Source organism: Mixophyes fleayi, chromosome 7 (genome assembly GCF_038048845.1).
Source record: "Mixophyes fleayi isolate aMixFle1 chromosome 7, aMixFle1.hap1, whole genome shotgun sequence".
In the NCBI taxonomy this organism is placed as follows: Eukaryota; Metazoa; Chordata; class Amphibia; order Anura; family Limnodynastidae; genus Mixophyes; species Mixophyes fleayi.
In genome coordinates, this window is record NC_134408.1 from 52908440 (window position 1) to 52926631 (window position 18192).

General features: G+C 38.0%; 1 protein-coding gene across 2 annotated transcripts in view; it reads left to right on the forward strand.

Moving 5' to 3' along the window:
* The window catches only part of USP7 (ubiquitin specific peptidase 7), a 51618-nt gene extending 34386 nt beyond the window's left edge, over window positions 1-17232 (forward strand). For both annotated transcript variants that reach the window (XM_075179828.1, XM_075179829.1), the window contains 14 exons: window positions 2464-2569; window positions 3232-3324; window positions 3406-3473; window positions 4430-4530; window positions 7206-7359; window positions 8342-8409; window positions 9306-9414; window positions 9493-9570; window positions 10914-11014; window positions 11933-12032; window positions 12237-12356; window positions 13866-13937; window positions 15315-15405; window positions 16616-17232. In XM_075179828.1, coding sequence (XP_075035929.1) covers window positions 2464-2569; window positions 3232-3324; window positions 3406-3473; window positions 4430-4530; window positions 7206-7359; window positions 8342-8409; window positions 9306-9414; window positions 9493-9570; window positions 10914-11014; window positions 11933-12032; window positions 12237-12356; window positions 13866-13937; window positions 15315-15405; window positions 16616-16722 — 1368 coding nt within the window. In that variant the 3' untranslated portion in view covers window positions 16723-17232. The remainder of the gene's footprint in view (window positions 1-2463; window positions 2570-3231; window positions 3325-3405; window positions 3474-4429; window positions 4531-7205; window positions 7360-8341; window positions 8410-9305; window positions 9415-9492; window positions 9571-10913; window positions 11015-11932; window positions 12033-12236; window positions 12357-13865; window positions 13938-15314; window positions 15406-16615) is intronic.
* The last annotated feature ends 960 nt before the right edge of the window (window positions 17233-18192 follow it).

An 18192-nucleotide genomic window follows, 5' to 3' on the forward strand; every position in this document is an offset into this window, starting at 1 on the left:
GGGGGGTTCAGTCTTTGAAATTATTACTGCAGGAATAAGACGGCTTGAACTTCCTATTAAAATAGGACCAATGCAGTCAATAAAAAAAGGGCAGCATGACCCACCCACAAATTCTATAGCCAGCCTTAGCTGCTTATTGTTATAACAGAGATCCTCCGTTTATAATAAGTAGTATTATACTAGTAATAAGTAGTATTATAATAGCCTGGTTAGCACAGGGTAATGAATAAATGAATGGGATCCCTGAAATGGTAGCTATTGCCTTGTTAATTATGTCAATCCTTTATTTTTGTGATAGTGTCCCTTTAAAGGGAAGATGGCTCTCTCAAACTGAAATGTATAGTTAAGACACAAGGTGATCCATTACTATTATAGAGCTCATGATTTTCTGGTTTGGTACAAAAGTAAAGATTATTTTTCCTAAATATTAGAAGGCAATTTAGTGTTTTAGTTTTTGTCTTCTTCCTAACATTGTCTAGCTGGCATATAAATGGAATACATGCAAAAGGCCCACCCGCTTGGTAGTCTCATGTGAGTGTGGCTGTCCGATCAACACTCCTAGCTCCAGGCAATTGATAATGCCATTCTTCTAAATAACATTTTTTTTCTCTGGCATACATGAAGTTTTTGCCTAGGGAATGAAAATTGCCAATCTCTAACATTAACCATGTGTAGTTGCTTATGTGTAAGCAAGTTCTATAATAAGTTCCCTTAAATGTATATATGTACATTCTCATAACAGAACTTTGATTTGAAATATCAGTACCTGCCATTTCTTTTATTGCTAACAATGCATTTTTGTGTACAAATGACAGCTGACAGTACAGGCTATTTAAATTGACTTCCATTTTCTTTTTATGATGTCTGTTTTTCATTTACTAAAGAAATGGGGGCAAAGCTTATAAGTTTCAAAATTAAAGAGCAAGTAAACGTTTTTTGGGGGTGTTTTTTTTTTTGTAAATGTTGATGAGAGCCTGTATATTGCTTAAGAAGAACTGCAGGATCCAGGAAATATTAACACCCCCAGAACTTATGCCATTCTCTAGTTAGTCTCTCCGCTTGCTCATGGCTTTCGAGTCTGGAGTTTTGAAAGAGAGTGGGAATGAACCATGGTGTCAGGACAAAGCTGTTTTGACAATTCCTGGTATTTTAGAACCAATTGAAATACCTTCATTGACTGAATTCACATTATGAATTTGTCCTGCTAAAATAGTTCTGGTTTGAGTCCTATTTTAGTTTGGATGTAACTGCTCTATCCTCTTCATTGAGATTTGCATTATGCTAGTGATTTTCTACAAGGAACACACTCTATCTGGGCATTCAGTGAAGATCGGCTACACTCTGCTCAAGCTTGAATGTAGATAGAGATTTAAACATCCATAGTGATCAATACGACAGCATAATCGTATTCTTGCTGTCACTATTTTTTAATCTGCTGCTAAATCTTGTGTCCTACGTCCGCTTTTATTCCTGACAATTGTTTTAGAACACTAGTCATGGAGCATAAACTGTATCTTTTAAAAAGCAGCCAAACTATTTTTTTTACATTAAATAGGAGAAAATTTTCAATTTAAACTGATTTTTGTTATACTTTGCTTTCAGGTGGGAAAGTGTAATCATTTCAAAGTGCATAACACTACAAGGGAATATATTGGTTAGAGCAGTGGTTCCCAAACTTTTCCAGTTCACGGCACCCTTAGTCTCAAGGCACCCCTCCAAAATAATTACTGAGCAGTCCTGTTTTAGAAGTAGTTGGGTCAAAAAATTGTAATAAGTATTTAGGTCAGGACAGAAATACTTATTTAGTTATATGCAAAAATGCCCCCTCTGCCCTAGGCACGCTGCTGCCACGCTGCCCCCCCCCCCCCCTGCTGTCACGATCCTTCACACTGTGCCCCGCGCCAGCCATAAAAAAAGAAAACACAAAAACTTACCAATCCGCGCAGCGCCGGTACCCAGCATCCACCTCTCTCCCGCAGCTGTCAGTGACGTCGATATTCAGTGACAGCTGCGGGAGAGAGGTGGATGCTGGGTCCCGGCGCCGCGCGGATTGGTAAGTTTTTGTGTTTTTTTCTTTTTTCTATGGCTGGCCCGCAGCACCCCAGTGACAGCGGCGCACACTTTGGGAACCGCCGGGTTAGAGTGACATTACTCAAGTTTTCATAAGCATCTTGCTAAAATGGGATTGGTAGAACCAGGGTCATCTCCAGTTTGTAATAGATGATTTCCTGCTCCCACCTCACCCTCATCTGGGGAGAAAATAGATGCAAATGAAATTTCGGCATGGGTGGCGATCGTACAAATGACCAGAGGATGAAACCACGTGGCCATTTTTGCAACTGGGACACTTTTTACTACAATGGATATCTATTTGGTGTTGCAGTATTGTTACTGAAAGCATTAATGTTTGTTTAGCTTTAATGTTTGTACATATTCTTTAAATTAACTTTGTTTATCATGTAGATGATTGAGCTGAGTGACAATGAAAACCCGTGGACAATTTTTTTGGAAACTGTAGATCCAGAAATGGCTGCTAGTGGGGCAACACTTCCCAAATTTGACAAAGATCGTAAGTGTAGGCTATCCTCTCAATATTTTTCTCTTTCTACATGGAATCCGTTTGGAGGAGCTTTAATTTGTTTTTTGATTTATGTAAAATGTTTTCAATTTGTTTGTAATGTGCAGTTTTCCATTATTTAGGGATTAAATTTTGCTTTATGTAAAATGGGTTGTCTTTGCTGCTTTGTAATTACTATAACCTTCAATAGACCTGCTTCACCTGAAGGTCAATTGATTTCCATTAAGTCTTTTTCATTTTATTTTTATTACTAAAAATAAAAATATCACAAAGGGTTTAGTTTATAATGTTTTCAGTAGATTTTCGTTCCATAAATGCAGATTCTATGTCTAGAACCGACCTTTTCAGTACGGAGTTCTTCCACATTTCATACAACCTCACTTGGGCCATTAAGTTGCAGCTGCTTTCATTTTGGAAACAATTTCGGATGCAGTTTGTGTAGCTTTTCTAGTATTAATCCCTATTCATACTTGCCATTTAAATTACATGAACAGATGCTGATTTGGGGGATAGATGTCTCTCTTGTGCCTGATAACAATAGTGAGTTTCCTCTGAAAAGGTGGTTGTTTGTTTACCTTAAGAAGTTTCCTGTAGTTGCACAGTGCTTGTAAGTTGCTTTCTGATTTGTTAATCTTTACCTTTATCTTCCACAGATGACGTTATGCTGTTTTTAAAAATGTATGATCCGAAAGGTCGAAGTTTAAATTACTGTGGACATATCTACACCCCAATTTCCTGTAAAATACGTAAGTTTCTTGCATTGTGGGCTTATAATGGTTTGATTATTATCTTTTAATTGTACATTAATCCCTCACCTTGTCCAATAGGTGATCTACTGCCAGTTATGTGTGAGAGAGCTGGATTTCCGCAAGGAACTAACCTTATCCTCTATGAGGTACAAATAAATAAATAACATTTGTGTGCCTTTCATTTTATAGATTACCCTTTTATTCACTCCTTTAAAACGAAATCTGTTACCTTGGCTTCTGTGTCCTATCCGTAACTGCCATTGCCTGAATGTGTCCATGTTTGTTGAATGGCCACTCCTTCCCTTAGTGGTATTATCCATCCGTTTACACCATTCATATTATCTATGCCTTTACATTCATCCCTTCTCACTGCCTGAATTTAGCCCTCCATAACAAGCTGGACCAAACCAAGAACACTTTAGGTTTGACCTGTCCAATCACGCACTGGCCCTCTGAAAGCGCTGCACCAGCTGTGACAGTGTATGGCATCCGGTTCTACATCATGTAATTAACTCCCAGTACGTCGCTCACACAGATCGCAGTTCTGCACCTCTGCTTTACATAGTAACTTGCAATTGCAGGGCAGCTGGGTAATCTATTGCCAGTTTTTAATCAACAGTTGTTGTTAAAGTGCAAAAAATAAATAAATGTTAAAGCAGCAAGCAGCTATATAATTGTAAATATGGTGAATATAACCTACTTGTCACATTATTACACACACACAGTCGAGCTTACTGGTCTGGTGATATTAACGCTATAACACCACACAATATGTATAATTAGATGGAACACAGTAGAAACGGGTACTGTCGTTAGTTGTCACTCATTGCCATGACTGCTTCTTGATAATGTGGGCGAGAAACTGTAGTATGTTAAGTCTGCAGAGATGTTGGCTATTTCACAGCTACAGGACTGAGCCCCTGAAATTCCAGTAGCCCTTTTCAAGAAATTTTCCAAATTCCTTCAGTTTTATTTTCCAAAGTACAAAAAAAAGATAAGTTTATAACAGTCAACAAATCCCAGTGTGTCTATTTAATTTCGTTGTTTAGGACAACAACGTCTTAAATTGCAATGTTGAACTAAATTTTGGTTGGTTTCATAGGAAGTTAAACCGAATTTAACTGAACGCATTCAAGATTATGATGTGTCCCTTGATAAAGCACTTGATGAGCTTATGGATGGAGACATTATAGTATTCCAAAAGTGAGTATATTTTCTCCATTTATTGCCATCCAACGTTATGATCTGGCCTCTTCTATCAATTATTGCTAAGATGTGTGTGGATTTCACCCATTAATACAGGGTCTGCTCTGTAGTGTTATCTAGTAATGTTCCTTGGAGTCTGTCAAACTCTAAGTAATGTGATACTTAGCAGTGCAAGCCTAGTAGAGGAAATTGAGGGAGTAGCAGTAATGTACAGTCATGGCCAAAAGTTTTGAGAATGACACAAATATTATTTTTCACAGTCTGCGGCCTCAGTTCTTATGATGGCAATTTGCATATACTCCAGGATGTCATGAAGAGTGATCAGATGAATTGCAATTAATTTCAAAGTCCCTCTTTGCCATGACAGTGAACTTTATCCCAAAAATATTTCCATTGCATTTCAGCCCTGCCACAAAAGGACCAACTGACATCAGGTCAGTCATTCACACTCGTTAACACAGATGAGCGTGTTGACAAGGACAAGGCTGGAGATCAGTCTGTTACACTGATTCAGTTAGAATAGCACTGGAAGCTTTAAAAGTAGGGTGGTGCTTGAAATCATTGTTCTTCCATTGTTTCTTCCATGGTTATCTGTAAGGAGAAACGTACAGTCATCATTGCTTTTGCAAAAAAAGGGGTTCACAGGCAAGGATATTGCTGCTAGTAAGTTTGTACCTAAATCAACCATTTATTGAATTTTCAAGAACTTTAAGGAGAGAAATTCAATAGTTATAGAAGGCTTCAGGGTGCCCAAGAATGTCCTGTAAGCGCCAGGACAGTTTCCTAAAGTTGATTCAGCTGTGTGGGATCAGGGCACCACCAGTGCAGAGCATGCTCAGGAATGGCAGCAGGCAAGTGTGAGTGCATCTGCATGCACAGTGAGGTGAATACTTTTGGAGGATAGCCTGGTGTCAAGAAGGCCAGCAAAGAAGCCGCTTCTCTCCAGGAAAAACATCAGGGACAGACTGATATTCTGCAAAAGGTGCAGGGATTGGACTGCTGAGGACTCCCCTTTCAGATTGTGTGGGGCTTTAGGAAAAACGCTTGTCTGGAGAAGGAAAGGTGAGCGCTACTATCAGTCCTGTGTCATGCCAACAGTAAAGCATCCTGAGACCATGTGTGTGGTTGATTCTCAGCTAAGAGAGTGGGCTCACTCACAATTTTGCATAAGAATGCAACAGTTTGGTGCCGAACAATGCCTTTTTCCATATGATGGAGCACCTTGCCATAAGGCAAAAGGGATAACCAAGTGGCTCGGGAATCAAAACATCAAAATTTTGGGTCCATAGCCAGGAAACTCCCCAGATCTTAATCCCATTGAGAACTTGTGGTCAATCCTCAAGAGGCGGGTGGTCAAACGAAAACTCCCAAATTGTGACAAACTCCAAGCATTGATTAGAATGAGTGGCCATCAGTCAGTATGTGGCCCAGAAGTTGATTGACAGCATGCCAGGGCGAATTGCAGAGGTCTTCAAAAAGAAGGGTCACACTGCAAATATTAACTCTTTGCATAAACTTAATGTAATTGTCAATAAAATCCTTTGAAACTTATGAAATGCTTGTATTATTATTTCAGTATACCATAGTAACATCTGACAAAAAGGTCTAAAAACAATGAAGCAGCAAAGTTTGTGAAAACCAATACTTGTTATTCTGAAAACTTTTGCCCATGACTGTAGTTAAGGTAGCGTGATTTCCACACAGATCTAAAAAAAAAAAAAAAAAAGTATATCAAAAAAGTAAAATTGTCAAATTGTTTTTGATTTCATATCTGCAATTATAGGAGATCATTTGTGTTCTGTTAAATTGAAACATATTCCACTCCCCAAGATCTTTTGAAATGTTCTAGAAAAGGGTAAGCGCTAATACATTTCCTGAAATGGAACAATAGCCATGGCTAACCAGAAAATCCTCTAGTAGGTGCTCATGCTGCCATATTTGAGTTATTTTCTGTTCCATTGTCACAGTTTAAAAGGATAACTTCCCACTGGTGTTTGAAAGGTTTATGTCATTGGAAAAATGCACATCAAACAAATATGCATTTAATATTACTTTTTTACTAGCATTTTAGAGATGAGTGTATAGTTTCAAAATGCATTGAAACATGGAAGCACATGGAAATGGGACAAGAGGCATTTGAAAACGCACCACAAGTAAAACTGCAAATTGGTGTAGACTCAAATGTGTTTTAAATGTGATAACGCATGTAAAATGTTTTTAAAATGGCAGTGCTCATGCACCCTTCATACAGTGGATACACTGCTCAGTGGGTTCTTTGTTTACATTTTTAATTTCACATGGCCAACATAGGTGATACCAGATATACTGTAGGATAGCTCATCTAGGGTAAATGTGATGTCTAGCAGTTTTCATAGGAAAACTCCACATTGCTGTGGCCTCTTCAGTTACCCTTCATACCACTACTCATACCTTTAAGTCCTGGAAGCTAAACCATGGTAATATGATGCCTGTTTATTTAGTCAAGAGTCTTATTAGGGAAACTTATCACCTTCTAACTATAACTGGCTCTATTATGAGCTTGTCTACCTATAACTGTATCCCATATCTATTGTGATAAGCATGAGTCATTATGTCAGTTCTCAGAACAATGTAAATGTGTGATGATTGTATCTAGAGTCTCCATATCTACCATTCCATTTGATCTTGTCTAGAGATGATCCAGAGAACGAGAACAGTGAATTGGCAACTGCCAAGGAATACTTCAGAGACCTTTATCACCGTGTTGATGTAATCTTCTGTGACAAAACAATTCCTAATGATCCAGGATTCGTTGTGACATTGTCCAACAGAATGAATTACTCTCATGTATGTATTTTACATTTCACGATTGCTGGTAGTTTGTCCATGTATAGGCAATTTTCATTTGTTTCTTTATGGTATTGTAAACTTCTACTGAGCACATTTTAAATTCCCTGAATTTCTTAGTCCTGTATATTAGTTGCTGGAGTTGTATATTTTTTTTTTTGGTCCTGCAAGAGCATGTTGTACCAGTACACAAAGCTAAACTGTATTATATCCAAGAGCAAGGAAAATAAACGACTCTTGGATAAAGATGGCCATATTTTTACTGGGAGCAATAGCACAACCCAAGTCTATGTTCGTGGTACACCTCTCAGATTAACATGTCTTTGCTGCTGTTCAATCGTACATAATGATTCACATTTATTATTACATGGCTGTGTTTAACTCCTAGTGCAGTGGTTCCCAAACTTTTGCAGTTCGTGGCACCTTTAGAGTCTCCATAATTTTTTTAAGGCACCCCTCCAAAATAATTACTGAGCAGTCCTGTTTCAGAAGTAGTTTGGTTAAAAAAAAAACGTAATAAGTATTTAGGTCAGGACAGAAATACTTATTTAGTTGTATGCAAAAATGCCCCCCTCTGTCCCCTCTCACGCTGCCCCCTCTCACGCTGCACCGCGCCAGCCATAAAAAAAAACAAACACATAAACTTACCAATCCGCGCGGCGCCGGGACCCAGCATCCTCCTCTCTCACACAGCTTGTGACAAGCTGCATGAGAGAGGAGGATGCTGGGTCCCGGCGCCGCGCGGATTGGTAAGTTTGTGTTTGTTTTTTCTATGGCTGGCCCGTGGCACCCCTGTGACAGTGCTGCGGCACCCTTGGGAACCGCGGTCCTAGGGGTAGATTTACTAAAGCTTCTAAAAGAAAGAGTTGTGTTTACATAAAGTAAATTGTGTAAAATATGAAGCTTCGAAACGAGCATTTTAATATTTGTGTGTGTTTTGCTTTGTTTTTTTTCTAAAAAAAAATTGTATTGCAATTTATAGGTTGCAAAGACTGTTGCACAAAGACTCAACACTGATCCAATGCTTCTACAGTTTTTTAAATCACAAGGGTAAGTGCTGTGTTCGTTCAATTGAATTTTTTCAAAAAGATTATTTAATCTTTCAAATTGTGTACTAACACCACATTTATGGTACTTTTTGGGATAACTTATGTCAGGTAGTTAGTTACTGCACCAAATTTGTAAGCAAAAGCTTCCTCCATATTTCTGCAGTTTCACAACATTTCCTTCAGATGTGTGCTGCTCTGGGGAGTTTTTTCTTCAAAGTAGATCTGAGATTTATTCAGCTGACCTTTTAGCTGGGTACCCATGGAACTTCTTCATCCACATTATGAATGCAGCCTACCAATATTTTGGTGTATGGCTCTTTAATCCCTCAGTACGCATGACTTTTGAACATTTGCAGTTGACAGACTGAAGGCTATAATAATTTTGGTGCCGGTCCTTTAAGGGTTCACTACTATTGGCACGCGTACATGGATCACTGATCCCTATTTCAGATAATGTATACACACTGCATTCAAGCAACTTTAACAAATAGAATACCTAATTGGTAAGCGTTGTATGTGCTTATTTGTCGTACATCTTCCACTAGATTAAATATTTTGTTTTGTTTTTTAACCGATTTAGCCACACTTTAGTTATGCTCCAATACCCTAAAAGCTAAGTTGCAGCTGAGATTTGAGAGTTTAGAAAATCTGACATAAGGGGGGGGGGGTTCAATTCAAGTCCTATCAGAGCTTTGCGTGTTGAAACTCCATGGAATGTAGTATCTCAGAGTTGTGAGCAAAGATCAGGAATGTTTTAAATTTTGTAATACCTGAAAATGCGTGCACATCACGCTTGGGTCTGGTGAGACTTTGCTCAGAATTGAATTCACTCCTTAATATAGTCATTACCTTGCTGACATTCTAGTGGACATTATTTTTACTGTGTAGTATCTATAGTTACAGGGATGGTCCTGGAAACCCTCTTAGGCATAATTATGAAGGAACTTTAAGGGACCTTCTGCAGTTCTTCAAGCCTAGACAACCTAAGAAACTATATTATCAACAGGTATGTTCTCTTTTGAAAATGTTGTTTTATATTGTATAATGTGGTTGTGTGAGTGACTGATATATTTCTGTATTCCAGCTTAAAATGAAAATCACAGACTTTGAGAACAGGAGGAGTTTCAAATGCATATGGCTGAATAGTCAGTTTAGAGAAGAGGTAGGTATATTGGGGAAATCGTGTACTATATCATTTTCACAAAGAGATCTGCTTGGGCAATTTTTGAATGTTCTTAATTAAACTTGCAAGAAGGTGTGTAGTAAATGTGCCTTTATAAGGTTTCTTTTAAATTTGGTGATTTGATGTCCCCTAATGCTATTCAGTGGCATTTATGCAACTACCAGTATCAGACATGGACGCTTAATCTAAACCCTTTGTGGAATTTTTTAAGCATACATTACTAATGTAGTAGTACTGGTGTAAGAATCTCTCTATTTATTTGGGCCACCGCCATTACTTGTAACTGCAATGTATGGGAAAGGATTTTCAGTGTGGTTCTTGGTTGGGCTCTGCTCAATAATGAGCTGCACTGAAACAACACCTACTGCACATATGTTTTTCTAAATATCACCTCCCCCTTTCAACAATAGTTTTTGGTTGATGTATCTCCGCTGGGACCTCTAGCTTATCACCTACGGTGCTACTGCTTGCTTTTCTCTGTAAGGTGAGATCCAATGCAGAGGCTTTAATTGAAAGCTTTAGACTTGCTATGTCTGAAATTATTTATTAAAATTGATTTTCCCATGGAAAACCTCTTAAAGCATATTATCTGGATTTGCAAAGTTGCTGTGTGGATATATGTGTATACTTTAACCCAAAGTATGCACTGAAATCCAAACACTGTGAAGCAAAGATGATTTACCCGGCAGAGGTTAGTTTTCTGGTCAGCACATTTTTTGTTGGCAGTTTTTTGGTGTTATGTTTTGTCAAGCCCCCTCCTATTTATTGCAACAATTTTTGGGTGTTTCCATGGTTCCTGTCACCTAATATTATGGAGAGGAAATGAGGATTTATGTACATTAATTCCTTTTCTCTTGTACAAAAGTGAGACAGGACTTTTTGTCTCTTTGGCAGTGCACTCTGTTTAATCTCGGAAATGTTCAACCATATTTGCTCTTGCTTCCTTTGGACAGTTCACTTTGTGTCAGGAGAGCATTTTAAGTACAGCCCCCTTCTCACCCATTGGGGCATATTCAATTGTCGGCGGGATCGCCGAAAATCCCACTGCGGAAAAACTAATACATGTAATACGGTAATTTGTAGCTGGATTTCAGCTCGCAGCTCCCTGAGCGAGTAAATTACCGTATTACATGTTTTTTCCGCGCACGATTACTGTAATATCGGTAATCGTGCGCGGACCGCAGGATTTTCGGCAATCCCGCGGACAATTGAATATGTCCCATTGTGTCGGAATAAACTGGATTGGCCATTGTTCATTACACTATAAAGACACCACTTACTGTGGTTCTAGTGTTAACATTTTGCTTGTGTTTTTTTAATAGGAAATAACACTATATCCAGACAAGCACGGTTGTGTACGAGATCTTCTAGAAGAATGTAAAAGAGCTGTTGAACTCTCTGACAAGGGATCGGGTAAATTGAGGTAAATTATTTTCAAAATCATTAAAGTCATTTTCTAAAATCTTATACCCCCAATGTTTCATGCTTGGGGAAAAATGGATACGACTTGTTCACTTGACAGCAGATAAGCTATAAAAAATATAATTAAATGAGTCTGCCAGTAGAAAGCTCCTGCCTGGGATCATCATCCTAAGAATTAATTAAATCCTACACACATTCCTGCATGTACACCACCTAAAATTGTATGTCCATCTTTTTACAGTTATTTCTTTGCGTTCCCACAATTGAACAACTTCTCTATTTATTTAAAAGCTTATGTTTGTTTCTAGGTTTGTGCTTAGCTTGATTGGCATCTGTAGAACTTCCCCGTGCTATATATCCCTTCCGCAGACTTCTAGCCTCTCATCTATCTTAATTTATTAATAATTGATGTTATACAGTAATATGAATGTGCTAATTTATATGAAATGAGGTATAGTTTCAAGTATGGAGGTCTGCTTAAAATTCCTGTTATGTGGTATATTCGTTCACTGGGACTTTAATACTTAGCTCTTAGTGAGGGAGTGTAGAGTATTATGTTCCTGGATGCAATACAACAGTCCTGAGCCGGCTAAGATTGCCTAGCTCGAGGTAGGCTGCCACATGCAGCATTGGAGGTAAGAGGTTAATATAATTTTATGTCCAACTAATGTTATGAAGATTTTGTACTGCTTTGTGTTACTAACATTGCTATCTTGGTGTGCTAGATATTATGTCATTGTGGTATATCTTATTTGCTTTGGTCTAGGTCCATCTGCTGGTGACAAAACGATGGCAATGGGGTGTTTTTACTTGTCTTGTATATGAGCGTTATGCATTCCCATTAATGCTTTTTATTAGTTCTCAAACCAAATAAAATGAATGGTAATTTAAATGTATTTTTTTTTTTTTTTGTATTTAGACTACTAGAGATCGTTAGCTATAAAATAATCGGGACACACCAAGAGGAGGAACTATTAGAGTGCTTATCACCTGCTACAAGTCGAACATTTCGAATAGAGGTAAATTGATGACCTGGCTATCTTCTGCTAAACAGCTTTTCCATAATAGTGATGTATCACATAATCTCTGTATGGCAGTTTTAGCAGCCAATAGGTTTCATTAGTTGTGGTTTGTATGAAAAATGCAGTTGATAAGATCATTGAAACGTGTCTAGAACATGTTGTTTATTATCTCTCATACATACTACCTTTTTGGCTTTACAGGAAATTCCTCTGGACCAGGTAGACACAGACAAAGAAAATGAGATATTAATTCATGTGGCACATTTTCACAAGGAGGTGTTTGGCACATTTGGAATTCCATTTTTGCTAAGGGTACAACAGGTATGTATCGATGTATTTCATTGCCTACAGTGGTCTGATGTTACGTTTTTATCCAACCAGCGGTCAAACAATATCTCGAATTTTATAAGTTGGCGTTAAAATACAGTACACCTTTTATACTTTTAAATAACTTCACTTGTGCAAGTGGTATAAATTTGAGTATATTGTAGCACAATTTATTTTGACTTTTGTTACTGGTGTCTGTTACCTTGTTATATGCTTACTTAAAACATACATTTTAGTTGTTTTTTTCTGAAAAATGCAATTGTGGACATTATGGAAGTTCTTCCCAAGATAAGTGAAGAAAAGGTGGTGTTGCTTGTAGCAACCATTTCGCCATTTACTTTTCTAAACTGGAAAAATAACATTTGACTTATTGAACTAAAGATGAGCCCACTTCATTAATACTGTTATATAAAACACTGTATTTTTTTTCAAGTGAGAGCTCATCTTGGCCTTGTTTAGACCCAGCAGCTTTCACACCCACAGGGCAGATTGTTTGTCTGTCCTTACTGGGTTTTACTTGGAGCAACAGTTCCTCAGGCAGCATGTCACACTGCCTGGTGCTCTAATTTCATATGTCCTTTACTCCCCAGTTGCAGCTGTACAGAGCAGTTCCTAGCCAAATGTGTGCAGAACTTCCACAGCCCAGTTTACATGTATGTGACTATGCGCAGGAGTTGCACATAATGGCTCCAAAGAAAGTCTGTTGGTGACTTATATGTACAGACTACAATACGGGAAATGTAAAGTTTTTAGCTTTTTTAAACCTGACTAATTAAAGGAGAACGGTCATGAAATTAAAAATATATAAATTTTCTTTTTTTATATTTGGTCATCATGTCTTGTAGTCAGGGCCAGATTAACCCTAGGGCTAACAGGGCTAGGGGCCTCGGGCATCCAGGGGGCCCTTGAAAGTGCTCAGCAGCAGTATTGATCGGGCGGGGGCGTTCCCGGCGCGATCAATGCTGCTGAGCACTTTCACTGCGGTCCTACCCCAGCGCGCTGTATTCTCCTTACTGAGGAAATCTCGTGAGTCTCACTCTCACGAGATCTCCTCAGTAAAGAGCGTACAGAGCGCCGGGGAAGGACTACAATGCCGGGAGAAGGAGGTAAGTGCCTTGGGAGCACCTCGGATCACGGGAGAATGGAGACCCTCTTAGCCCAGGGGCCTCCATTCCCTTAATCCGGCCCTGCTTGTAGTTTGTATTTTTAGTATATCCATTTGATGAAAATTAATATTCATTGCCAATTTTGTGATTTATAGTAACCACATTCAAATGTGTTATGTTGCTGTTATAAACTTGTAAACCAAAAAAATGTTTTAATGGTTCTTGAAGTCTGTATATTAATGTGACAAGTTTATATAGATTCTTGCAATGTAGACTGAGAACTGCAGTTTGATATTTCAGTTTGCTTTGTACAGGGAGCTGTTCTTTGTGTTGCCCAGTTGTTTTTTTCTCATAAAACATTCTTTGAAGAGGTAAATTCCAGCATTATTCTCATTAGGGGGAGCCTTTCAGAGAGGTAATGAAGAGGATTCAAGTTATGCTGGAAATACAAGAAAAAGAGTTTGAAAAGGTAGTGTTGGATTTGTCTTCTGTGGAGTAATATGTAAGTGTATCTCTTGATCAGTGCAGATAAGAACTCTTGTACCAGTGCTACATTTTGTTACTAAGCAAGTCTGTCTGTATGTAGAAATGTACTGTTAAAAGATACTCTAACCCTATGTCTTATCCTTTCCTATGTTATCTCTGAAAGAATGGGAAAAGGACTATGAAGGCACAAAACAGACATCACCTAAGTCTGCTCATAACCGCTGCAGCCAGGTCATTCACCCCAGTGACTTCTAATATCAGAGACCAACACCACATTCAGTCACACCTCTGAGGTTTATTGAGCAGATAATCCCACATGGTTAGGATAGGTGTGCTTTTATAGGAGATATGGGGGTTTTGGTTTGGAGACTAATACAATAGCTCCCTGTTTGCAGTGCATTACAGTTTGCAACACTTTTGTTTATTTTAGGGAACAGTCTGAAACAGGAATACTATTACATTTGTTTATATTTGTGGAATAGAAATTAAATATACAAAAAGAATATACAAGAATACAATCTGGTTTTTTTTCTTCTAGAGGCTACATTCAAGCTAGTTCTCCATGTTTTAATATTTCTTGCATAACGTCACATTACTTTCAGTATGAATAGTGATCTAGATAACTTGCTAATAAAATGTTAAAGCCAGCAAGCACTCCACAGAGCAGGATGGCATAGCTGGGTTGCAGTGCATATACCACTCTTCACACCCGGTAATGCAGAGCACAGATAATGGATTACCGAACGGTGGAGGATATATGTTCCGATCAATCATTTTTCAACATGTTCTGGACAAAACAGATGAGAGCATGTGTGCAGCTTTCCTAAAGAATTATTCTGGCTTGGTTTGGATGCAGTCATTCCATTAGGAGACATTGTTGACGCTGATTGAGGGGTGTCATCCAGGATGACATTGCTTCCACCCAAAGATCACTAGTGATTACCCAAAGGTTTGGTAAGCATGACATTGATATCCATATGTCATGGCCTTCTGTTCCACCAGGTCTGAACATTTATGGGTTATTCTGGAATGAAACCTGAGAGTTGGAAACCACCATTGGAAGGCTTGATGCCTTGGCACATACAGGCTGTACTGGTGGCCCAAAGCCCAATTATTAAGTGACTTTGGTGTTTACATTTTTCTTGTTCACTACCTGTGTGTGCACAGTTCTTCTCAGTTTCTTAAAGCTATTTCAACGGAAGATGTACTCTTCATTAGCAGTCTCCTGCTCATAGCCAAGTCTTCCACAAGGATGGATAAGTTAGAGGTTTTAGTGAGAGGAAGTTGGCAGCCTTATTTGACTGAAGAAGGATGTTAGCATATGCAAATAGAAGTCTTAAAAATTATTTTCTGGTTACAGTTCAAGTTTGCTATTGTGATGATGGGCCGGCACCAGTACATAAACGAAGAGGATTATGAAGTGAGCGTAAAAGATTTTGAGGCCCAGCCTGGTGAGTATAATTTGCATTAACAAGAAAAAAGGAAAATGTATGTATAAAGATAATCCTTACTGATCCTATGAAAAGAATAACTATTGTACTGCATACTAATATAGTGTGCTAATTTCAAAGCATTTAAACACCACTCTTTAATAAGACGCACAGTATTTCTTATGGATATTGAGCTATCACCTCTTAGAATTCAGGTTGGCAGCCTCCTCTGAAGTTTGTCAGCAATCTGAAAATAACGTACACAAAGGGCGCCTAACAGTGCAAGTATATTAACACACCACCACCTCCACCACATTCAAGGATACGATATATAAACATTAGTGTCGCATGATCTTTTTGGCCTGTCCGATTTACATCTTTCTTCCTTTTTGTGAAAGTTCCAACAATACAGACAAAATAGAACAAGTAAAAAACCCTATATAGTGAAATATCACACAGTGGGGTGGGGACAGCACTGCCAACTCCCGTATATAATAAAAAAAATCAAAAGTCAATCGCAAGATAAATAAATTTGTACCTGGTGCAGCTGATGGAGTTAAAATAACCAGTAACTCCCAAATCTTAATTTAAAACTAACACAATATATTATCATAAAATCAAACTTCCTCAGGAGACACAGTACACAATATTTATATCCTTGCAGGTGGTGGTGGTTTGGTTTATATGCTGCACTATTAAGTGTCCACTCTGTTCATTAATGCAGTGTACAATTGATGACGCTTATAAATAGCTAAGTGTTTGTAAGCTATTCACAATGAAACATGTTATGATAATTAGGGGTATATTCATGTTTTTGTTTGGGTATCATGGTGATATGTAGTAGCCACAAGCAGTAGCTTGTACGGTTAGTGCCTTCCCATGGTTAGTGACCATAAATAAAGCTCTTTAAGGCTGACTTCAGCCCACAGACTTAGGTAGTCATTTAACTCTGTTTATCCTTTTCAGGCTTGTCTACAGTAATTGAGTAAATGGACAAATAATTATCCATGTGAACACACAAGTTCGGATTGCGTGTCAGGCTGCTATATTTGGTGACCTAAAATCAGTGCTGGGCAGAAATTGCTAAAGGATGTCCTGTAAAAACAATAGTTTTGTTTTTTGATTTTTTTATTTAAAAAAAAAATATTTTCAATTCAAACTAATTATTATTGGTCATTAATGTAGTACAAAATGCTGGACTTAATTACAATATTTTCTCTCCCTTTTCCAGGCAACATGTCCCATCCTAAGCCTTGGCTAGGACTTGACCACTTCAATAAAGCCCCAAAGAGAAGCCGCTATACATACCTTGAGAAAGCAATTAAGATCCATAACTGACTCACCGTAACCAAGTTATCCGAGACAAGGGACAAATAAGTGTGTGTGTGTGTGTGTGCACCTTTCTAACAACGCTAGAACTTTGGTACACGTGCACTATATCCGAAGTCTACAGCAAGAAGATTTGCTGCTGATGTTAATTTTATTTTGTTGAGCCTGTTCCGTTTGGCTTCTTTGTATCTGTTGACTGCCCTTTTTGAGGAAAAATGAAGGTGATTTTATAAAGCTTGAATGCCAGTGAAATATTTTATGGTAACTAAAGCAAGAATAAAGTAAGGAGATTGTGGGATGGCTTTTCTAGAACAAAGGAATTGGCCCAATTTGTTCATAGAAGATAGTGTATGAGGCATAAGATGGCTGGCTGCATGCCAACCCTGGTGTTCCTATTCCACCGTCATTGCAGCAAGTAACTTATGTTTACACTCGCAACAAATTTTCTCCCTTTAAATTACTTCCTTGTGCATTTGTAAATGCAGAAACCCTTACTTCAATAAATAGCAATCTACTTCATCGTGTACATTGTTGGCACTTTTTTGGGAATGGTCAAATACTACCACACAATATCTTCAAACGTTGTCTTTCTATATTGTTAAACCACCAATTTGGAGAGCAGACTACAATTCAGATGCTTAGGAGAAGCAAGATGTACAGGGCTGCCTGTATGCAATTTAGAAAGACACCCAAACTTGGCAAAAATCTTTGTATGCCCACGTGTGTGTATATAGCTGTTGATGCTGATTGGAATAAAAAACACCATTGTCATTTACTGCCTTTGAGCACAGAGGGCATGCTCACTAGTGTTTAGTAGGATAACTATGTACAAAAACTACAGACCTAAAATTAAAACTGTATATTGAACTTGTACAAATTAACACATGGAGGTTCATATTGTTGGTTGAGTCTCGGTCTTTCACTGATGTTGATATTCTTGTGTGTAGTTTAATTTCCGTGGGAATTTTTTTGTTTTGTTTGTTTTCCCCGTTTTCTCCTTAATTTTCTGGGAGGGTGTTCTTTGTTATTGTTTTTTTTTGTTTTTTTTTTTCTGTTTTTCTTATTTCTATTGGATCTTGCTCCTTTACACTTACGGACAGAAGTGTGTCTAGTTTGAGTGCAGTAAATAGGTTACAGCCATTCAAATAATTTTTACATTCTTTCCTTTTTTGTTTTGTTTTTTGGGGGGGAGGGGGGGGGGTTTCTTCCGCTCTGTTAGCAGCAGTGTACAACTCTACCTGTATATTGCCTTTTTGCTGGAAAATGTTGTCTGTTGAATAAAAGTTTTCTAAAAAATTGAGATTTCTGTGAATGATATGCAATATTAACACTGCTCTCCATTTATAACACCAAAATGAGTTTCTCCGTCAGAAGGAAGATTTTACAGAAATGTAATGTATTGATTCTGCAGATTTGTGCCCAGTTCCGTATTTGTTACTTATATTTGTTTTTGGTTTTATTTATTTTTTAAAAGGTCTT